The 24,607-nt window shown below is 42.2% G+C and overlaps 2 protein-coding genes across 2 annotated transcripts in view; both read left to right on the top strand.

Annotated features, from left to right (window-relative positions):
- The window catches only part of LOC119408149 (EH domain-binding protein 1-like protein 1), an 11,871-nt gene extending 3,306 nt beyond the window's left edge, over positions 1–8,565 (top strand). Inside the window, exons 7-10 of the mRNA XM_037674991.1 lie at positions 1,032–1,131; positions 1,844–1,917; positions 4,458–4,572; positions 8,072–8,565. Coding sequence (XP_037530919.1) covers positions 1,032–1,131; positions 1,844–1,917; positions 4,458–4,572; positions 8,072–8,165 — 383 coding nt within the window. The 3' untranslated portion in view covers positions 8,166–8,565. The remainder of the gene's footprint in view (positions 1–1,031; positions 1,132–1,843; positions 1,918–4,457; positions 4,573–8,071) is intronic.
- A 10,839-nt stretch (positions 8,566–19,404) lies between these two features.
- Positions 19,405–24,607, top strand: part of rab1ba (zRAB1B, member RAS oncogene family a) — a 13,074-nt gene continuing 7,871 nt past the window's right edge. The window contains exon 1 of the mRNA XM_037675001.1: positions 19,405–19,701. Coding sequence (XP_037530929.1) covers positions 19,688–19,701 — 14 coding nt within the window. The 5' untranslated portion in view covers positions 19,405–19,687. The remainder of the gene's footprint in view (positions 19,702–24,607) is intronic.

Here is a 24,607-nt window from a genome sequence, read left to right on the forward strand (position 1 = left end):
TTTCTGTTTCTCTCTCTCTTTCTCTTTCTGTTTCTCTCTCTTTCTCTCTCTCTTTCTTTTTCTCTCTCTCTTTCTCTTTCTCTCTCTCTCTCTTTCTCTTTCTCTCTCTGACACACACACACTAATGTTATTAATGTAGTCATCATCAAATCATAGATCCTACTATAACAGTATGACATGCAAATTAGAAATACTTTCACTCAAGCATACGGGAGATCTATGAATGAAAATATGCATCTTTCTAAGCCACATGCAGTGACTTGTCAATCAACTTGCGTGGCACCTGGGGGGCCATTTTGGTTCCAGAGGTGGCAAGTGCCACCCTAGCCACTCTCCTAGCTCTGCCCCTGGTACCAATATGTTTGTATATTGGAAGTATTCTAAAACGTAAAACGAGCGCAGTTCAGTAGCTGCTTGCAAGGTTTGCAATTGTGGTATTTATTGTAGTGTTAGTGATAGAGCCACAGTAAATTTTACTAATTTAATTTGACAGCTTAAACCTACCCAGCTGATTACACCAAGGTCACCCAGCTAACTCCTAAAGCTAACACAGTACAGTATGAACTTAAGACTCACATTGGCGGATTCTTATTTTTACATGACTCCGATCAAACCACACTTGTCTGTGATGGACCAGTTGTGTTAGTAAAACGCATGGAACTTCAAATACTCTCAGTTTGTCATAGTACTACTGCAGTTTGTAATCTTTAAACTCCCACCAGCTTGTCAGAACTGAAGAAGCTTTTTAAATTAAAAATTAAATTCTTCAAGAACCAAAAAAAAAAAAACTTGTGGTTCTATTTTCAAAGAACTCTGGAATACCATGATCAATTCATTAAAGCACCCCTGTGAACATAAATTATTAGGTTACTATTGATTTTATGACATCTTGTCGGCAGTCAAAACTAATGTGCAGATCTAGGACAAGGTGGGGTTCAATTGTTCGTTCCAGAGAAGAGGCTGGAGATGAAATTTCTCTACTAGGTATGAAAAGAACAGACAGGTGATGGGAATGCACTTTGTTTCTGCAGGCAGCGACAAAGTGGAAGAGGAGAGACTGATTCAGGAATGGTTTACGCTAGTCAACAAGAAGAATGCTTTAATCCGGAGGCAGGACCGCTTACAGCTCATGTAAGTCACTTTGCAATGGATGTTCAGAAAAATTATTCATTAAAATCTATTAATTTACAGTTTCATGTCAGTTTAACTCTTATGTGAAAATGCTTATGGTAGTCACTGGGAAGATCCAACTATTCTGTTCAGCGTCACAGGGAGCTGGTTTATATCTCCATCCGGTCCCAAAAGAGTCGACTCAGTTCAGTTTTGTCCAGCCCATTTCACAACAACAACAAAGTCCTAGCATTTCTTGAAAAATGCATTTTACACTAAGATCATCTTGTGTTGAGAAATGAGGAAAAACTGTTACTCCTTGTGTTACCAAACATGTCACACTGGAACTGTGTGTTGTGAGTGAGTCTTGGCTATTACCAAACCAAACTTTAGCTCATTATCTGTGAAACTAACTGTTATTCCCATTTTTGTGTTGGCTAATGTGGAGCAGCTTTGGCAGCCATCTTGAACCATAATGACTCAAGAAGTTAAGCAGTTGTAGTACATCTAGTTATTACTTTTCTTCTAGTGTTTGTGATCATCTGTGGTGGAAACTCCTGTCCAAGAAAGCAGCTCTGCAGTGTATTAATGTAGTTACCAGCAGTGACATCTTGCTCTTCAACTTTGATCTTGTAGATTTTAGTAAGCTGTGGTAAATAGTGATACTGGAAAATGCAGTACGCCCTTGCTGGTAAGCTTTGTCTCGTATGATGCGTGTTTTTGTTGTCGACAGGCTGGAAGAACAAGATCTGGAAAGAAGATTTGAGCTGTTGACCAAAGAGCTGAGAGACATGATGGCAACTGAAGGTAGACTTTGCTCTCCTAGCAGCAACACTTTTCTTTAACAGCCAACGCTACACTACACATCTTTTTCACATATTTTTGGTGTCATAAAGGTGCAGGACTTCCAAGTACTTGGGGTCCACTCTCCAGGAAAATGGGGAGTGTGGTAAAGAGGTGAAGAAGAGAGTCCAGACAGGATGGAGTGGATGGAGAAAAGTTTCAGGAGGGATTTGCGACAAAAAGGTGTCAGCAAAGGAGGATATTTGCAATATTGTGTGGACATCGGGGGCAGTTCCCCTGGATTGGCAGACTGGGGTGGTGGTCCCCCTATTCAAAAAGGGGGACCGTAGAGTGTGTTCCAACTACAGGGAGATCACGCTCTTAAGCCTCCTTGATAAGGTCTATTTGGGGGTTCTGGAGAGGAGGGTCTGTCGGATAGATGAACCTTGGATTCAGGAGGAGCAGTGCGGTTTTCATCCTGGTTGTGGAACACTGGACCAGCTCTACATTCTCAGCAGGGTCCTGGAGGGTGTGTGGGAGTTTGCCCAACCAGTCTACATGTGCTTTGTGGACTTGGAGAAGGCGTTTGACCACGTCCTTCGGGGAACCCTGTGGGGGGGTACTCCGGGAGTATGGGGTACCAGAACCTTTGATACGGGCTGTTAGGTCCCTGTACATCCGGTGTCAGAGCTTGGTCTAGTCAAACTCGTTCCCAGTGAGAGTTGGACTCCACCAAGGTTGCCCTTTGTCACCGATTCTGTTCATAACTTTTATGGACATAATTTCTAGGTGCAGCCAAGGTGTTGAGGGGATCCATTTTGGTGACCCTAGGATCGCGTCTCTGCTTTTTGCAGATGATGTGGTCCTGTTGGCTTCATCAGGTCGTGATCTACAGCTTTCGCTTAAGCGGTTCACAGCCAAGTGTGACGCAGCTGGGATGAGGATCAGTTCCTCCAAATCTGAGGCCATGGTCTTGAGCCGGAAAAGGGTAGAGTGCCCTCTCTGGGTCAGGGAGGAGGTCCTGCCCCAAGTGGAGGAGTTCAAGTATATCGGGGTCTTGTTCACGAATGAGGGAAAAATGGAGCGTGAGATCGATAGGCGGATAGGTGCAGCGTCTGCAGAAAAGCGGGCGCTGTACCGGTCTGTCGTGGTGAAGAGAGAGCTGAGTCAAAAGGCGAAGCTCTCAATTTACCGGTCGATCTACGTTCCTACCCTCATCTATGGTCATGAGCTTTGGGTTATGACCGAAAGAACGAGATCTCGGATACAAGCGGCCAAAATGAGTTTTCTCAACAGGGTGTCTGGGCTCTCCCATAGAGATAGGGTGAGAAGCTCGATCATCCTTTAGGGACTCAGAGTAGAGCCGCTGCTTCTCCACGTCGAGAGGAGCCAGTTGAGGTGGCTCGGGCATCTGGTTAGAATGCCTCCTGGACGCCTCCCAGGTAAGGTGTTCCGGACACGTCTCACCAGGAGTAGACCCAGAGAAAGACCCAGGACACGCTGGAGGGACATTTCTCGGCTGGCCTGGGAACGCCATGGGATTCTTTCAGAGGAGCTGACCCAAGTGGCTGGGGAGAGGGAAGTCTGGGCCTCCCTACCTAGGCTGCTACCTGGTGACCCGACCCCGGATAAGCAGAAGAAAATGGATGGATGGGTGTCAGCAAAGGTCAAAGAAAAAGTTTACAAGACAGTGGTGAGACCAGCTATATTGTATGGTCTGGAGATGGAGACATGGACAAAAAGACAGGAGAAAAAGCTGGAAGTGGCAGAAATGAAGATGTTGAGGTTCTCCTTAGGAGTGACAAGGATGGATAAGATTAGGAATGAGATCATCAGAGGTACAGCACAGGTTGAGATAAAGATACTGAGATAAAGTTAGAGAGGCCAGACTGAGATGGTTTGGACATGTCCAGAGGAGGGACAGTGGGTATACTGGTAGAAGGATGTTAGAAATGCAGCTGCCAGGAAAAAGACAGAGGAGATATATAGATGCAGTTAGAGAGGACATGGAGGTAGATGGAGTGAGGACAGAGGATGCAGAGGACAGAGATGGAGGAGGATAACTCGCTGTGGTGACCCTTGAAGAGGGAAAAGCCAAAAGAAGAAGACTAAGAAGAAAAAGACGACGAAGACGATTCACATGAGGATAAGACACCCTGAGTGTAAACAAAGAGCTTTTTATCTGCTGGGAGGTTGGATGAGAGTGGTCACAGTGGGAATGATTACTGAAGAGGGACAGGTGGGAAGGAAAAGGCAAACAGAGAAACTGATACTTCCACAGGCTGAGAACATAGAAAACTTTGACATACTGATTAATCAATCTGCAGAAGACTCAAAAATCAAACCTTACCACACTGGACCACCTAAAACCATGAAGCATTACAATAACATTAGCTAATGTAGATGATTTCACACCAGAATGTCATTTGTAAAAAAAAGGCAATAAAAACCATAAACAGTAGAACTTGCTTGGCTAGTCATTGTGCTACCCAGGAAGAAGACTTTAGTCCATTTCTCCACATTCTGTGCTTCAAGTTGTTTTGTTTTGTTGTGTTGTCCTGCAGAGGGTCAGAAGTCTCAGGCTCAGAAACACAGAGAGCAGCTGCTGCTTCAGGAGTTAGTGTCTCTGGTCAACCAGAGAGACGAGCTGGTCCATAGTATGGACACCAAGGAAAGAGGGTAATGTTCTCACACAAACACACCAGTCTGACATCACATTGACTTCCATTCGTTTCTGTAGCCTGACCCTAAGTCTTTTGTCTTCACGGGACGAGTTCAGCTCGATGCTGCAGAGTTCTAACGACAGAATTTGCAGCGAGTGTGCAAAAAATGGAAGCAGAAATTTTTGGAGGAAATATTGAAGGATCCTGATGCAGCTGCTGCACAAAACATAGCTTTAAAATAATCTAAGCTCAGAATAAAGGGACTATATTTTAATGTGTGAAATGCAGAGTACAGAGAACCAAGATGTAAAATAAATTTGTTAAAGCTGCTGTTGGTGGATCATTATAGTCACCATGATAACCACACACCTGTCTCACTCCCGGACTGACTGCCACATTTTTGAGAGACAGACAGAAACAGACTGAAAAGTGAGCCTCAAATACAAACCAGATTCCAAAAAAGTTGGGACACTAAACAAATTGTGAATAAAAACTGAATGCAATGATGTGGAGATGGCAAATGTCAATATATTATTCGTAATATAACATAGATGACAGATCAAAAGTTTAATCTGAGTAAATGTAACATTTTAAAGGAAAAATATGTTGATTCAAAATTTCACAGTGTCAGCAAATCCCAAAAAAGTTGGGACAAGTAGCAATAAGTGGCTGGAAAAAGGAAATTGAGCATATAACAAACAGCTGGAAGACCAATTAACACTAATTAGGTCAATTGACAACATGATTGGGTATAAAAAGAACTTCTCAGAGTGTCAGTGTCTCTCAGAAGCCAAGATGGTAAGAGGATCACCAATTCCACCATTGTTGCACAGAAAGATAGTGCAGCGATACCAGAATGGTGTTACCCAGCGTAAAATAGCAAAGACTTTTAAGTTATCATCATCAACCATGCATAACATCATCAAAAGATTCAGAGAATCTGGAACAATCGCTGTGCGTAAGGGTCAAGGGCGTAAAACTCTACTGGATGCTTGTGTTCTCCGGGCCCTTAAACGTCACTGCACCTCAAACAGGAATGCCACTGTCAAGGAAATAACAGAATGGGCTCAGGAATACTTCCAGAAAGCATTGTCAGTGAACACAATCCACCGTACCATCCGCCGTTGCCAGCTGAAACTCTACAGTGCAAAGAGGAGCCATTTCTAAGCAAGCTCCACAAGCTCAGACGTTTGCACTGGGCCAGGGGTCATTTAAAATGGAGTGTGGCAAAATGGAAGACTGTTCTGTGGTCAGATGAGTCACGATTTGAAGTTCTTTATGGAACACTGGGACACCATGTCATCCAGACCAGATAGGACAAGGATAGCCCAAATTGTTATCAATGCTCCGTTCAGAAGCCTGCATCACTGATGGTATGGGTTGCACGAGCGCTTGTGGCATGGGCAGCTTGCATGTCTGGAAAGGCGCCATTAATGCAGAGAACTATGTTCAGGTTCTAGAACAACATATGCTCCCATCTAGACGTCATCTCTTTCAGGGAAGACCCTGCATTTTTCAACACGATAATGCCAGACCACATTCTGCAGCAATCACAACATCATGACTACGTAGGAAAAGGATCTGGGTAATTAAATGGCCAGCCTGCAGTCCAGATCTTTCACCTATAGAGAACATTTGGCGCATCATAAAGAGGAAGGTGCGACAAAGAAGGCCCAAGACGATTGAACAGTTAGAGGCCTGTATTAGACATGAATGGGAGAGCATTCCTATTTCTAAACTTGAGAAACTGGTCTCCTCTGTCCCCAGACGTCTGTTGAGTGTTGTAAGAAGAAGGGGGGATGCCACACAGTGGTAAAAATGGACTTGTCACAACTTTTTTGGGATTTGTTGATGCCATGAAATTTGGAAACAACAGATTTTTCCCTTAAAATGATACATTCTCTCAGTTTAAACTTTTGATCTGTGATTTGTGTTCTATTCTGAATAAAATATTAGATTTTGACACCTCCACATCATTGCATTCAGTTTTTATTCACAATTTGTTTAGTGTCCCAACTTTTTGGAATCCGGTTTGTACTCTCTGTGTGTAAGCTAGAAGTCAGATCCTAATACTTGGACTATGGAGGCACAACGTTCTGATGGTCACACGTGATGTTTTTTTATATTTCTAGTTATTTTGTTGGAGATAAGACATGTTAAAAACCCTTCTGTAGTTTGGAAGAACCTTGTTCTTCTGTCAGCTGCTCCGTTCTGCAGGGGTCGCCACAGCGATCAAACTCATACGAAAGATTTGGTTTTACTCCAGTTGTAAGCATTAGGATTACCAGATCTGATGACCACCGAGCCACAGTTCTTGTTTTAAAGAGCATATTTTGAGCTCAAATATAACTTAAGTTGGAAGCATGAATGAACGCACAAACTAAAGTAGATTTATATTTTACAAGACGTAAGACATGGTAGCCTATTTCATGAGCAAACAGAACTTGCACGGTTGTCAGAGTGGATGTTTATTTTCAATGGATGATGGGGGAGCTGGAGGAGGAACATCTTGTGTTTCTGTTGTTAACAGGGCAGCAGGGGCGGTCCTAGCCTGTTTGGTGCACTGGACGAACAACAGAATTTGCATTAAAATACCAAACGTAAAATCTCTATGTTATGCATCAATTGTATCATTATCAAACGTTCATAATTCTTTGCCTCACAATGGTTATTTAATAGGCAGGTGCTCATGCCGCCCTGGGCAGCTGCCTACATTGCCCAGATCAGAGACCACCGCTGCCGAGGAGAAACGCTAATTTGCAAATTTGTCCAAAAGAGACAGCCACTGTTTCCAACAGTGTGGGAACGTGTCCTAATACTGCCTGGCTGAGGTGTACTGACCCCAGGACAGCACAGTCACGGAGAGCTGCCCTTGTCTATGCGTTGTCTCCCCCGTGCACAAAAAATGTGCTATGTCCTTCCACAAGTTCTTTGATGGTCTATATAAGTTTTGCAGGAACGGTTGTAAAGATGGCTGTATTTTCTAACAGCCTCGGCCAGCTGATGCTCAGCGGAGTATTTGAAGCTAAATTACATGAATGTAGTTCAGCTGCTTTTCTACATAAACAGGCCCACAAAGTTCTGCCAGTTACGCAATACTTTTACTCCTGCAAGAAAATAGGTTTACCAGAGGTGCGTGCACAGAACCATTAAAAAAACAAAACGTAATTTTTGTCTCACAACCGCATTAGCAAGAAACAATCTAGGCACATCTGATGAGTTACTGTATAAATCAGCCTTAAGTTTTATGGGCACACTAGGTGAAAGAATGCAAAATTGTTCTTGTTTTTATGTTTAATTTGTACATGCACCAAAAAGGTTATTGTAGTTTGTTTGCAAACAATTTAAAAAACTTCAGACAGATTATCAACAGTCAGCTGAAGTAACATATTTATGGATTTTTCCACTTTATTAGACATATTTGGACTGATGTGACTTGTAGGGCGAAGCGATGTCTACGGCGGAAAATACGGTAGATGTGATCAGCTGAATGTGACTCTTCTTCTTCTCCCCAGAGCTCTGGAAGAGGATGAACGCCTGAATCGAGGACTGGAGTTGCGGAGGAGGAAGTACGCTAAGCAGCAGAAAGAAAAGTGTCTCATGCAGTGACTCCATCAGGCATCAATCAGACGCCTCCAAATACTGATGTAGACCTTTAAAAGAAAATGGTTAAAGACAATAATCATATGGCGGCAGAGGCATTCAGTATAACGTGACTTTGTGTGTCGAGTTGGCTCTCCGGTGAGCCAAAATAAGGTCGAAATATCATAATTCATCTCTGCAAAATAAAAAACTAACACTCCAGCCTTAGAAGAAAAAACAGGATTCTGTTACGATATAATTAAAAACAGTTTCAGCAGTGAATTGTTTAAACTAAACAAATAAAATAGACGACGTAAAAACAAGGTCAATAAACAGTTGATATGCTTTTATTTGTTAGGACTGTTGTATTTTATTTTTATATTTAAGCATGAATATCAGGGTCAGACTTCTGAGATGTTACTATTTTAAACCAAACTTAGCCTCTCTGTGCAAGTTTTAGAATTACATCATGACATTTTAGTGCCACTGAGTTAAAAATGTTCATTTAATTTTATGTATTTAATTATTTTCAGTGAGTTTTGTTGTGGTGTGAGAAACCTCGAGCAAAAAGGTTACTATTGGATGAGAACGAGACGTCTTTTACAGTGCGTTTAATCCTCAAAGGTAGCAACATTCATTTTATGTGATCTGAAATGTTTTTTTTCCTTTGGAACAAAAAAAAAGTTTTTATGTTTAAAAGTTTTATGTCTGAACCTGAGAATTTTTGAATATTTTAAGGAAATGTTTGCCATTTTTACATAGTTGGTGTTTTCCACTTTGAGTACCACTTTTGTGGATTTGTTAGTTTCTGAAAAGATTTGCTACTGGAAATTATTTTTGAGTGTGTCTTTAATTTTAAATTTGAACTTTTTGAGATGTTTGGAAATACAAAAAAATTATTACCATCATATACTGTTTAGTTTGTGTGTGCACTCAATTTCTACATGTCTGCAGGACCGGATAGCATCTAGACCAGGACTATTCAACAACAGTAGTCCCTCATTTATCGCAGGGGATCCGTACCCTGAAGACCCATGATAAGTGAAAAACCACGAAGTAGGAATAGTAGTACAAGTAGTAAGTAGTAGTTTATTTTAGTATTTATATATATATATATATATATATATATATATATATATATATATACTAGTGTATATATATATATATACTAGTGTATATATAGGTGCTGGTGTCATAAAATGAGAATATCATGAAAAAGTTGATTTATTTCAGTAATTCCATTCAAAAAGTGAAACCTGTATATTATATTCATTCATTGCACACAGACTGATATATTTCAAATGTTTATTTAGTTTAATGTTGATGATTATAACAGACAACTAATGAAAACCCCAAATTTACTATCTCAGAAAATTAGAATATTGTGAAAAGGTTCAATATTGAAAGCACCTGGTGCCACACTCTAATCAGCTACTTAACTCAAAACATCTGCCAAGGCCTTTAAATGGTCTCTCAGTCTAGTTCTGTAGGCTACACAACCATGGGGAAGACTGCTGACTTGACAGTTGTCCAAAAAACACCTTGCACAAGGACGCCAAGACACAAAAGGTCATTGCTAAAGAGGCTGGCTGTTCATAGAGCTCTGTGTCCAAGCACACTACTAGATGGGTGAAGGGAAGGAAATGATGTGGTAGAAAAAAGTGTACAAGCAACAGGGATAAACCACCACACACAGACGTATGCAAGACATGGGTTTCAGCTGTCATTCCTTGTGTCAAGCCACCCTTCAGAATCAGAATAAGCTTCATTATCATTGCACTGAGATACAACGAGAACATGTACGTACAGTCGTCCGAAAGATGGGTGGAGTGCACGAAGCTGCTACTATAAAAAAAGTGCGGCCTTCTTATTCAGAATAATATTTTGCTTAGATGAGAAAAGGGAAGAAAACATGAGGAGAGACGGTATAAATAAAAAGATCTCTCACACCGTGTCCTAGACGGAGCACGATTTGAGGCATCAAAAAAACCTACCACAGCAAAGCAACATAAACAGATGTTATACATGTACATATAGACCAGTGAAGAGATTGAATTTTTAAGGGAAAGTCATAGCATAGTCCAAAGCCCCCCCCCCCCCCCCCAAGCCATTGTCCAGATAAGAGGTGACGTTCATCGTCAGCTCAGTTGAGGTTCTGTCACATGTCCACGGCCTCATGTCAGGAGTTGTTCAATTTTAATGAGAGACCAGCTGATCCTTCGAATTAAGAGGCATGCAGGGAAAAAAAAGTGTCTCTTTAAGGGTTCACAGGACGAAAGAGAGCGAGCCGGGGGGGGGGGGGGGGTAACGGAGCGCCAGAAAAACAAGTCTGACTTCCGGAGTACAGAATATAAAACAACTCTTGAACAATAGACAGCGTCAGAAGCGTCTCAAGACAAAAAGGACTGGACTGCTGCTGAGTGGTCCAAAGTTGTTCTCTGATTAAAGTAAATTTTGCATTTCTTTTGGAAATCAAGGTCCCAGAGTCGGCAGCACGGTGGCGCAACTGGTAGAGCTGCTGCCTCTCAGCGAGCAGGTCCTTGGTTCAAACCCCGGTCCAGGGGCCTTTCTGGGTGGAGTTTGCATGTTCTCTCCATGCATGCGTGGGTTTTCTCCGGGTACTCCGGTTTCCTCCCACAGTCCAAAAACATGCATGTTAGGCTGATTGGTAACTCTAAATTGTCCCTAGGTGTGAGTGAGATAGTGAATGGTTGTTTGTCTCGTTTGTCTCTATGTGGCCCTGTGATGGACTTGCGACCCGTCCAGGTGTACCCCGCCCCTCGCACAGACATTGCTGGACATGGGCACCAGCGACCCCCGTGACCCAAAATGGAATAAGCGGGTAAAGATAATGGATGGATGGATGGATGGATGGATGGTCCCAGAGTCTGGAGGAAGAGGAGAAGCACAGAATCCACGTTGCTTGAGGTCCAATGTCAAGTTTCCACAGTCAGTGATGGTTTGGGGTGCCATGTCATCTGCTGGTGTTGGTCCACTGTGTTTTCTGAGGTCTAAGGTCAACGCAGCTGTCTACCAGAAAGTTTTAGAGCACTTCCTGCTTCCTGCTGCTGACCAACTTTATGGAGATGCAGGTTTCATTTTCCAACAAGACTTGGCACCTGCACACAGTGCCAAAGTTACCAGTAACTGGTTTAAGGACCATGGTATCCCTGTTCTTAATTGACCAGCAAACTCACCTGACCTTATTCTGAAGAGGAAGATGTGATACGCCAGACCCAACACTTCAGAAGATCTGAAGGTCACTATCATAATAACCTGGGCTCTCATAACACCTGAGCAGTTCCACAGACTGAATGACTCCATGCCACACAGCATTGCTGCAGTAATCCAGGCAAAATGAGCCACAACTAAGTACTGATGCTGTACATGCTCATACTTTTCATGTTCATACTTTTCATGTTCATACTTTTCAGTTGGCCAACATTTCTAAAAATCCTTTTTTTATTGGTCTTAAGTAATGCTTAAATTTCTGAGATACTGAATTTGGGGTTTTCATTAGTTGTCAGTTATAATCATCAACATTAAAAGAAATAAACATTTGAAATATATCAGTCTGTGTGTAACGAATAAATAAATCAACTTTTTCTTGATATTCTAGTTTTATGACCAGCACTTGTTTATATTAAGGCGTTTCAAACCCTTTCCACACTCTTGCAATATTCTAAACAATGTTTCTAAACTCTAAACGCTTTAAAAGAGCACAGCATGTCATGATTTCAGCTCTCTGCCTCCAGCTGCACTTTCGGCCACGCCCACTTCTCCACTGCACGGAGATCATCTAATCATCTTTAGGAGGAAGCTTCTCCACAGCTGTGGGCTGCACACAGGTGCTAAATCATTTAAAATAATTTATTTAAAATTAAAATTCCATGATGATCGTGCAGCTCATCCATCAATCAGTCAATTGTCTGTCATGTCCAATCTTACTTTGAAAAACAGCGATAGAGCAGGGGGCCACAGTTATTGAAAGCCAAGAGCTCAGGGGCAAGACATCCAACAATTATTGTCATTAAGTAAGTTTGTCTTACAGTTTAAAATCTAGTTTTATTTAAAAATAAACCAACTGGTGGGCCAAACTGAGCACACTCATGGGCCTAATTTGGCCCATAGGCCACCAGTTGAATAACCCTGGTCTAGACCTTTAGGACATTTACCTCTTGTTGTCCCAACGTAACAGAGGGGGAATTGGAAACGTCTTCAGTCCGTGTATATTGTCAGCATGATAACTTGAAAAATAAGTGAGACATGTCTTCTATGCGTGTGCGGCTGCATCTAATCATAATAAATGTTCTTTTCAAAAATGGGATTGCCACGTCAAAATCCAAGATGATTGCCACCATCCATGTATATATCTGGATAACTAGAAAAATGAATGACTATTTCGCTGTGTGGCTTAGACGTAAAAAAGGTCACTGTTAAAAACTGAGCTGCTAAATCCAAAAAAAAAAAAATATATATATATATATATATAAGATGACCACCAGATGTGTAAACCAGCCACCCCAGTCATTTGAGGAAAGGCTGCTTTCTAGTTTTTTTTATTTATTTATTTTTTTACTTAAAAATTAAGTTTCAGGCAGCATGGTGGAACAACAGATAGAGCTGCTGCCTCTCAGCGAGCAGGCCCCTGGTTCAAATCCCCGTCCGGAGGCCTTTCTGCGTGGAGTTTGCATGTTCTCTCTGTGCATGCGTGGGTTTTCTCCGGGTACTCCAGTTTCCTCCCACAGACCAAAAACATGCATGTTAGGCTGATTGGTAACTCTAAATTGTCCCTAGGTGAGTGAGGTCTCATTTGTCTCTATAGCCCCTTATAAGTGTCTTATAAGTGTCTTATAAGTGTCTTATAAGTGTCTTATAATCTTATAAGTGTCCCTGTGATGGACTTGCGACCTGTCCAGGGTGTACCCACCCCTCGCACAGCGATTGCTGGATATAGGCACCGGCAACCTCCTTGATCCAAAATGGAAGAAGCGGGTAAAAGATAATGGATGGATGGATGGAAGTTAAGTTTCCTCAAATGATAAGGGTGGCCATATATGAAACTGTAGTGGCCAAGGCCTCCAGTGGCTCCTCTATTGCAGCTGTTGGTGGATAAACTTGCTGGTATACTGTACATTAAAAAATATTTGAGAAGCACTGAGCTACACCAAAAGATGTATCGCTACCAATAAGTCCTGAATGAATCTTGAGTTTGTTGTATTTTTTTGTATGCGTTTGCTCCCTCCACTCGCCAGAATTCATCACTCTCTGCTGCCTCGGACAAGAAAAAAGGCACAAAAATAAAATGACACTCTGTTTTTCTCCAGAGCAGCACACTGGCACTACTGGTAGAGCTGCTGCCTCTCAGCGAGAAAGTTACCCTGGTTCAAACCCTGGTCCGGGGGACTTTCTGGGTGGAGTTTGCACATTTTCTCTGTGCATGCGTGGGTTTTCTCCAGTTCTCCAGTTCTCCAATTTTGTCCAGTTACTCCAGTCTAATCTAACTGTGGGAGGAATCCCACAGACCAAAAACACGCATGTTAGGCTGATTGGTAACTCTAAATTGTCCCTAGGTGAGAGAGAGAGTGAATGGTTGTTTGTCTTGTTTGTCTCTGTGGCCCTGTGATGGACTGGAGACTTGTCCAGGGTGTACCCCGTCCCTCACACAGCGATTGCTGGACATGGGCACTGGCGACCCCCATGACCCAAAATGGAAGAAGCGGGTAAAGATAATGGATGGATAGACGTTCTTCTCCACAGTGCAACTACTACAGGTCCTTCTCAAAAAATTAGCATATTGTGATAAAGGTCATTATTTTCCATAATGTGATAAAAATGAAACTTTCATATATTTCAGATTCATTGCACACCAACTGAAATATTTCAGGTCTTTAATTGTTTTAATACTGATGATTATGGTATACAGCTCATGAAAACCCAAAATGCCTTTCCCAAAAAATTAGCATATTTCATCCCACCAATGAAAGACAAGTGTTTTTAATACAAAAAACACCAACCTTCAAATAATCATGTTCAGTTATGCACTCAATACTTGGTCGGGAATCCTTTTGCATGAATGACTGCTTCAATGCGGCGTGGCATGGAGGCAATCAGCCTGTGGCACTGCTGAGGTGTTATGGAGGCCCAGGATGCTTCGATAGCGGCCTTAAGCTCATCCAGAGTGTTGGGTCTTGCGTCTCTCAACTTTCTCTTCACAATATCCCACAGGTTCTCTATGGGGTTCAGGTCCGGAGAGTTGGCAGGCCAATTGAGCACAGTAATACCATGGTCAGTAAACCATTTACCAGTGGTTTTGGCACTGTGAGCAGGTGCCAGGTCGTGCTGAAAAATGAAATCTTCATCTCCATAAAGCTTTTCAGCAGATGGAAGCATGAAGTGCTCCAAAATCTCCTGATAGCTAGCTGCATTGACCCTGCCCTTGATAAAACACAGTGGACCAACACCAGCAGCTGACATGACACCCCAGACCATCACTGACTGTGGGTGCTTCACACTGGACTTCTGGCATTTTGGCATTTCCTTCTCCCCAGTCTTCCTCCAGACTCTGGCACCTTGATTTCCGAATGACATGCAAAATTTGCTTTCATCCGAAAAAAGTACTTTGGACCACTGAGCAACAGTCCAGTGCTGCTTCTCTGTAGCCCAGGTCAGGCGCTTCTGCCGCTGTTTCTGGTTCAAAAGTGGCTTGACCTGGGGAATGCGGCACCTGTAGCCCATTTCCTGCACACGCCTGTGCACGGTGGCTCTGGATGTTTCTACTCCAGACTCAGTCCACTGCTTCCGCAGGTCCCCCAAGGTCTGGAATCGGCCCTTCTCCACAATCCTCCTCAGGGTCCGGTCACCTCTTCTCGTTGTGCAGCGTTTTCTTCCACACTTTTCCCTTCCCACAGACTTCCCACTGAGGTGCCTTGATACAGCACTCTGGGAACAGCCTATTCGTTCAGCAATTTCTTTCTGTGTCTTACCCTCTTGCTTGAGGGTGTCGATGATGGCCTTCTGGACAGCAGTCAGGTCAGCAGTCTTACCCATGATTGTGGTTTTGAGTAATGAACAAGGCTGGGAGTTTTTAAAAGCCTCAGGAATCTTTTGCAGGTGTTTAGAGTTACGTCATTGATTCAGATGGTTAGGTTAATAGCTTGTTTAGACAACCTTTTCATGATATGCTAATTTTTTGGGACAGGCATTTTGGGTTTTCATGAGCTGTATGCCATAATCATCAGTATTAAAACAATTAAAGACCTGAAATATTTCAGTTGGTGTGCAATGAATCTGAAATATATGAAAGTTTCATTTTTATCATTACATTATGGAAAATAATGACCTTTATCACAATATGCTAATTTTTTTAGAAGGACCTGTACCCATTTGAATATCTTGCACCAAAAACATTTAGGTTTCCCTGTTCAAACTCAGTACAGAAAAACACTCATTTTGAAAACTATTCGCTTTTCAAATCCCTCAGCAACTGAGACATCAACATCCTGCTTGTTTCAACTTTGATTCTTGATCAAATTATCCTATTTTAATTGATTATAATCCACAGACATTGAAATTATCTGTCATCACTCCCTTGCTCCAAATGACCACTCCTGATCTAAACACTTTAGGCCATTATAGAACTACAGTATATCTAACTTGTTTTTTTAATGCCTAAAATTGAACCAGAAGTTATTTTACAGCAATTATCTGCCCTGCCTCTGATTTGCCTAACAATGAATCATTAGCACACTGATGGCTGTTTACTATTCACAGGAGGTTGAGTGATACTAGCAATCACAGCATTGTAAGAGGGGGACAGTTGAACCTGGAGGCCTCCACCCCTGTTTAACGATGGATGGTTTCTTTTCACAAAGATGGCCTCCTTTACTCCTTTCTCAAACCATCGTTCCTCTCTATCCAGGATGTGCACATCTTCATCCCTGAAAGAGTGACCGCTGGCCTGGAGATGAGTGTAGACCGCAGAGTCCTGGCCTGATGATGTTGATCTTCTGTGCTGGGCCATCCTTTTGGCCAGTGGCTGTTTAGTTTCCCCGATGTAAGACTGATCACAGCCCTCCTGACACTGAACAGCATACACAACATTGCTCTGTTTGTGCCGGGGAACTGGATCTTTGGGATGAACCAGTCTTTGCCGTAATGTATTTTGGGGTTTAAAAGCCACTGGGACGTTATGTTTAGAAAATAAACGTCTCAGTTTCTCTGATACTCCCTCAACATATGGAATGACCACTGGTCTGGGTCTGGGTTCCTCCTTTTCACCTGTTGGCTGACTGGAGTCCTGTTTGTGTTTCTTCTCTGCTTTCAGGAAGGCCCAGTTAGGATATCCACATTTCTCTAGAGCCTGTCTTGTGTGGGATTTCTCCTTCTGCCTGGCTCCTGAGCTAGTGGGGACACTGTCTGCTCTGTGATACAGAGTCCTGATGACTCCTAACTTGTGCACCAAAGGGTGATGGGAGTCAAACTGCAAATACTGGTCTGTGTGTGTGGGTTTGCAGTACACCTCAGTTTGCAAATGTCCTCTATCAGAGACTGAGACCTCACAGTCCAAGAAAGCCAACCTGCCATTTTTTTATATCTTCTCGTGTGAACTTGATGTATTTATCCACAGAGTTGATGTGATCAGTAAAATGTTGGTGGTTTCCACAGTTCAAGGTAACGTTGGCAGAGGAATGTAGTGGACAGCTTGGGACAACAGTTGATGACTGTGCACAGCAGTGTTTTCACTGGATGAAAGAAGACCAATATGAAATCCAGAGGACCAAGAGCTACCAGGGACAGGTAAACTGATTACTTGTTGCAGAGGAGGGGTGATGTGACAGCAGCACCTGCTGGACAACCCTAGAACTGGAAGTTGTTTTCTGCCTAAGAAACAAAGAAAGTAGAAGGAAAAGAAAGCAGAGGTTCCAGGGCCAACCAGGAACACTGACATAAAAAAACACTGTGGCCTCAATTAGTAAATCGCTTTATAATCTAGTTTGTTTTGCTTCGTTTTTATATAATTTCTTTCATTTACTTTTCATTTTATACATTTTTATAAGATTGTCTATTGTTGTCTGTACCTCATCTGTGTTCTTTGTGTAAACAGGTCTCTCTTGTGAATGAGTCTTCGTAACTCACTGAGACCAAGTTGTAGAAATAAAGGTTGAATTAATCCACAGCTGGAGGACTGTATCACTTGGAGGTCATGGAAGAAAATGCAAAGACTTAAGATTTACCAGAAAAAAAACAGAGTAAAAAAAAAACTTGAATTAGTGTCATTGCCACTTTTAGTTTATATCTTGTGTTTTGCTTCTTTTAGCATTTTGTTCCTTTTAGCTCGACTTTTGTTTCATTTGGCCTTTATTTATTTTTTTATTATTTTTTTATTTTTTCATTTGGCCTTTAGATAAACTTGCACTTTTAACAAGCCTTTAGCTACTTTTAGACTTTTAACTACCGGTAGTTGTTTTGACCTTTTCGTGTTTGGCCTCTTAGATTCTAGCTAATGTTCTACTTCTTTCACCACCTTAGTTTTAGCTTATTTTCCTTCGTCAGCAGTCATGCAGCATTTACACTGCATTTTTAAATATTTCTAGTCTGTGTCCAAAATTGGCTGCATGTCTAATTTAACCAACAAAATGCAGCTAAACCATTGGTTGGTTCACTAACTATCTCTCAGATCTGAGACAATGTGTTCAGCATGATGGTACTTCTTCCAGTTATTTAATGGTTAACAATGGTGTTCCTCGAGGCTCAGTCTTAAGACCCACCCTCTTTACAATCTACATAGGTAATGTACCTGTAGGTCAGAGCATCCCCGATACATCCTTACATTTCTATGCTGATGACACAGTTGTTTATTGTCGAGCTAAAACAGTTGTTAAGGCTTTCCAGCTTTTGCAGCTTTTTTCCAGCTTTTTCTGCTGCCTTTCATTTTAAATCTTTTGTATCCTTTTTTTTTATATTGTTATGGAATTGTTTTGTACTTTTTTAAAATGAATAAACTATATACCATACCATACCAGCTTTTGCAATCTGTTTTTGACATCAGTCAGATTTGTTCCGTCTCAAACTTGACAATGTAAGCCTGTGTAATGCTGACAAAACCAACGGGATGCTGTTTTCAAACAGGAAGTCGGTCCCAGCAGTTCTTCCTTTGATTTTACCCTCGAATGGTGTCCCTGTTGAGTTTTTCAATCCATACAAATATTTGGGTATCTTAATTCACATCTCTATTTTAAGCTCCATGTGGAAAACTTGGTAAAGAAACTTAAACTGGGAAACAGATCCTGTCTAACTCTGAATGCTAGTAAATGCCTTGTAACTGCAACCTTCCTTCCCTCCATTGATTATGGTGACATTATTTGCATGAACGCTCCTAAAAGCACCCTGCAGATGTTGGATGCTGACTATCATGATGCACTAAGATTTATAACTGGCCGTGATTATCGTACCCATCACTGCACCCTGTATTCACTGGTTAACTGGTCACCATTAACTTCACACAGACTCTCTCACTGGTACATTTTCATCTTTAAATCACTTCTTGGTCTACTGCCTTCATACATCTCCTCCTACATGTCTCTGTGTGAGTGCAGCTACAGCGTGCGCTCTCAGGACATTATTACCTGCAGTGTTCCCTCAGTGCAGACTGAACTAGGCAAAAGGACCTTCTCCTACTCCGCTCCTGTTTCCTGGAATATCTTGCAAAAAGATCTGAAGCTCTCGACCATGACCTCTCTAAGTGACTTCAAACATCTGCTAAGGTCATGGCAAAAAACAACGCAGACATGTTCCTGTTTTTGTTTTCTACATGGATTTACAATCTAGCAATCTACAATCTAGCAGTTTTTATTTAATTTTTTAATACCATTTTCTTTTAATTTGTTCTTCGCAATTTGTTTGTTTTTGATGATTGTCTACTGTTGTCTATCACTTTTTGTTAAAATCAGGTCTCTCTTGTAAATGAGTCCCTGAGACTCAATGGGATTAAGCTGTATAAAGGCTGAAAGAATGAAAAAACTTCTTAGCAGCTTGAATTAACCAGTTTATTTCGGTGTTCAGCATATTACCCAGCAAATAACAAAACATGATTCTTAATCCCTGACTAAACATGACCGTTTCACCTGTTTCATGTCGTACCTATGAACAGTCAGGTTCTTCCAAACAACAGACAAGAGAGTCCATATTTCATGGGTTACATAATGGAGGACGCATATCGGGGCGGGGCTCCTTTAACTGTGACACGTCTTCATACGTCACTTCCGCACCTGCGCTCAACTTGAAGGTTTAACGAACAGTGAGCGAAGGTAGAGAAAAAAAGGAAGAAAAACAGACCAGAATAAGTGACGATGGTAAAGATATGTCTTCTTAAAGCGTAAATATCTTTAAAGTAAAGGTAGATTAGAGTGGAAGGATCAGAGGACCGCGGTCCAGACGGTTAGTTCATCTGTTTCAGACTCACGGAGCTGCTGTCCAGTCATCTTTTTCTGCCGTAGTAGGAAGGAAGAGTCCATTAAGCAACAGATAAACGCATCTGCAGCGACACCATGAATCCCGAATAGTAAGTGTTTCTTAAATGTGTTCACTTTCAGGCCGGCGCCTGTTCTCTGTGTTGAAATAAAGTGTTTTACTCCTAAGTGGACAGCTGACTGGATTCTAGTAAATGACACGAAATGGTTTGCTCCAAACGTCAGCTGACGACTTCTGCTGCTCCTTGTCCTTTCTGCTCCGACACCAGAACCTTTACACCTGCTGGAACTGGTTCCGATGGCCCACTGCTGGCTGTTTACAGGTTCGGTGTTAGCTCCACAACACTCCGGCTCATGGGCACCGGCCTTTTCTGTTGGCACGGACAGTTCAAACCGGATATGAGTTTTATTACTTCCAGCTAAAAGCCCGGTATTAGCTGGAGGAATGCATGTCGCCCGCCGCCTCCCATGTTTATCATCTTGTGTTAATGACAGCTGTAGCCCTGTGGGTCAAATCTAAAGTCTCGTGCAACACCGCGAGATCTCGCGCTCGGAGCATGCGCTGAGGATCACTCTCCACTACCACATCAAATTATAACTTGGTGTCTGTTAAACTGACAGAGTTATAGCCATTATAGCTAATGTTGATTAGCTGTGGCGGCCATCTTGTAAGGTGTGTTTTGTTTTTGTCCTGATGCTCGATAATCCAGGTGGAATAATCTAACGAGGTTAATTCAGGTCATCTGGACAGATCTAGAGGACCTGACTTAACCTTGTTAGGTTTTTGTTTATTATTAACTTTTATTTAACCCAGATCACAGATCTCTTTTGTAAGGGCCTGAGCCTGTCGGCATGTTTTGAACTGAGGGAAGAAACCTGAGGACCTGGAAAAAAACACGAGGAGAACATGCAAACTCCACACAGAAAGACCAACCTGGGAATCAAACCTGGGATCTTTTTGCTGTGAACCTACAGTGTGAACCACTAATCCATCATGTTGGAAGTAGTGTAGTAAAAAATGGCAGTTGTCTATGAGATATTTTGCTAACCAACAGATGGGGGCTAAAACATTATCGCCCACCTTCACCTTTTGGGGGTGGCTGATTAAAAATCCTACCAGAGTAAGACCTTCACCTGGGATGAATCCTCTGATTACTAAAAAATGCATCTCTACACAACTTTTTATAGCTTCACATGTAGGCAGTGCAATGACTTAATGATGCATTCAAGTACAACCTGTAAAATCAATAGTCCACACGCTGAATGTTAAGATAATAGTGCATTTGCACAACCTCTCCTCCTCCACCATAACCCTCAGCACTGGCTCTCCTCAGGGATGTGTGTTGAGCCCCCTTCTGTTTACTCTGCTCACATATGATTGTGCAGCTACCCATCCAGGCTGTCACATTGTAAAGTTTGCAGATGATACAGCGGTGGTGGGATGCATCACAAACAATGATGAGTCCAGCTACAGGCAAGAGGTGGAACACCTGGAGAGCTGGTGCAGAGAGAATAACCTTCACATCAATGTGAAGAAGACAAAGGAGATGATTGTGGACTTCAGAAGGAACAAAAACACCTACACCCCCCTGAACATAAGAGGATCTGTGGTGGAAGTGGTCTCCAGCTACAAGTACTTGGGTGTACACATGAATGACAACCTCAGCTGGAGCAACAACACCATCAGCCTGATCAAGAAAGCTCATCAGAGACTCTACTTCCTCAGACGACTGAGGCGAGCTGGTCTGGGAAGCTCAGTCCTCACCTCCTTCTACAGGTGTGCAGTGGAGAGCATCCTGTGCTCGAGCATCAATGTGTGGCATGGAGGCTGCACAGCTGCAGAAAGAAAAGCTTTGCAGAGAGTGGTGAAGGCTGCACAGAAATCTGTTGGAATCAGCCTCCCCACCATCACAGACATCTACACCTCCAGATGCAGGAAGAGGGCCACCTGCATCATGAAGGACCCCACCCACCCAGCACACACACTTTTTGCCCCACTCCCCTCAGGAAGGAGGTTAAGGAGCATTAAGTGTAGAACCACTAGACTGAGGAACAGCTTCTACCCCGAGGCTGTTAGACTCATGAATCTCTAACTAGAATAATCACTGTGAAAAACCATATCATGTTGCTGCTGATCTGTTTCATGTTGCTGCTGATCTGTTTCATGTTGCTGCTGATCTGTTTCATGTTGCTGCTGATCTGTTTCAATGTTGATGTGTTCATGCGTGCACATCTGCTCACAGACTCATGTTCATGTTTGTGCTGATGTTCAATGTTTTATGTTATGAGTGCTTAGTGTATATTTAGTTGATGTTTTTCTTAGTTCATATCTTAGATGTTATTACTGTTTTTCTTAGACATTTTATTGTTGGATGTAACTGGGACCCTGCGTACATAATTTCGCTCCACCACATGAGGTGCGAATGACAATAAAGAAACTCTGACTCTGACTCTGATTTATTCCACAAGGGGATACTCAGATCAGCAACAACAGGACAGAGTTCAGAAAAACTAGGAGTAAAAAAAAAATCATGAGCTATTTATTTATGAGGAAAACTGAAGAGGACGTGTAAAGTGATGAGATTCTTTATTACAGTTGTCTAGTCGAGTGACTTTGGGCAGGACTGACCTGTGGTGGTGCTCCTTCCTGCACCGGGTGTGTAAACATCTCGCTGCTCAGGGGTGTGAGGAATTGGCCATGATGGATGAATAGCTTAGCCAGCATCGTTCTGACAGTCACCTCTTCCAGGGGTTTCACTAGACCTGTCACGATAACAAATTTTGCTGGACGATTAATTGTCTCAGAAATTATTGTGAGAAACAATAATATTGTTTGAAATTTGACAATATTTATTATTGTCAAATTTAAGAAGAAATGTTGGGTAATTTTTGTGTGTAGTACCTTTTTTTGACCACTGGATGGCAGTATAAGACTGTTTGAACCGAAGGATGGATAGTGAGGGAGCGAGCAGCGTGTCTTTTTAAGAAAAATGGGAGAGAGGCCCCATGACGTGACATGGACTGGCTCTCTTCTGTTCTCAAAATGGCAGACACCCGATGTGGTTTGAGCTCTTTAGCATAACATTTTTCAGTTCACACAAAGCTTTTAACATAAAAATCAGTAAACAAGTCCTCAGCTTCTTTTTACAGAGAAAAACAACTTTTTACACGAAGGCACAGGTTTCAGTTTTGAATTTTGGAGCTTCGACAAGACAGAGTTTTTTCCCCCTTGGTCGCCCTGTTAGCTTAGCTTGTAGCTTAGCTTCTCAGCTTAGCTGCGATCGTTAAAACAGACTTTACAGAGAAAAGAGAACGAGAGGGGTCAGTGAAGAGCACCGGAGTTGATCTTTTTGTCGTCCAGTGTCTTCAGTAGAAAGAGAGATGAAGAAACGATAAAGCCGATAAATGAAAATGAGGTTGATAAATTTCATTTATAATGCGATTAATTGATTTATTGTTTATTGTGACAGGCCTAGGTTTCACTGTGCAGCCCAGGACAGAGCTGACTCCTCATCAGTTTGAGCCCCATCCTGTCTGTTCATGCTGCCCCCACCCCAGCACATGACATCACACAAGAACACCACAGTGTCAACAAATGTTAAATGTCCCATTTGGATTTAAACCGACACTTTTCAATAATACACTTGTTTTCATTACACGATGAAAGTGAACTGAAGCATCAATAAGTTCATTTGTTTACTGTCAACTTTTGAAATGCTCTAAAATATAAAAGTCAAATTGTTATCAACCAACTGGACTTTGGTCTTATTTGTTTGCTCCCAAAACATTTTTTATTTTTTTATTTTGCTCTTTTTCACTGCAATATTTGAGTCATTAGTGCATCAGTGATGTGCAGGTGAAGCTCTGAGGCTGTCTTCAGAGTTGTGCAGAAAAATAATAATAATGGGAGTGGTGGTGCAGAGGTTAGAGAAGGTGGGCTTATGATCAGAAAGTTGGCGATTCAACTCCCCGGACTGACAACGTCATAATATGGGTGGAAAAGGTGAAGCACCCACACCTGCCTCCACCCTCATTTGCATACATATTTATAATTAATGAAATGCTTCTTGTTAGAAGCAGATTCAGGAAGTGAGTGAAAAAGATGAATGGATGGAGACACATGAGTAAAATAAAAGATGAGAATGTTCAAAGACAGAAGATGTCAGCCTGTAAAACGACAGCCTTCAGCTGTTTGCAGCTTCACTGTGTTTGATCAGGCTGCTCAGACTGTTGTCCTCTGATGGACACAGGACATCAGGTCACAGGGAGCACAGCGGGTCCACAGACAGTCAGAACAAACTACAGAGAAACTCACCACACTGGTAATCCAGTTGAGATGATAAACCCCCCAGGCCGAACCTTTTATTTAGATCTATTACAAAACACTTCATGACCAAACTGCTCCAGCTGTCTCAGGCTTGAAGGGTTCCTCCAGATGTTTCAGCTCTTTCTACAGATGTTCACCAATTTAGATTAGGTATCCTGATGCATGCTCAATAACCCAGGTAGAAAAATCTACTGAAGAAAAAGACTGAAGAAGTCTTTCGGATGAAAGTTGAATCGTTTCTACAATTTTAATTTTAATTTTTTGAACTCATCCAGAGGACCTGACTTAACTTGTTTAGAATTTAGATTAGGGCTCAGAAGGACACTTCAGAATAGTCCATTGTTTGGTTCTGATCCATTCAGTGGTTCTAGCTGTGTGTTGGTCATTATCCTGTTGGAGGAGGACCATGTCCTGTTGGAAGAGGACCATGTCCTGTTGGAAGAGGACCATGTTCTGTTGGAGGAGGACCATGTCCTGTTGGAAGAGGACCATGTCCTGTTGGAAGAGGACCATATTCTGTTGGAGGAGGACCATGTCCTGTTGGAGGAGGACCATGTTCTGTTGGAAGAGGACCATGTTCTGTTGGAGGAGGACCATGTTCTGTTGGAGTAGGACCATGTCCTATTGGAGGAGGACCATGTCCTGTTGGAGGAGGACCATGTCCTGTTGGA

The sequence above is a fragment of the Nematolebias whitei genome, chromosome 1 (genome assembly GCF_014905685.2).
Source record: "Nematolebias whitei isolate Nwh7 chromosome 1, NemWhi1, whole genome shotgun sequence".
NCBI classification, from domain to species: domain Eukaryota; kingdom Metazoa; phylum Chordata; class Actinopteri; order Cyprinodontiformes; family Rivulidae; genus Nematolebias; species Nematolebias whitei.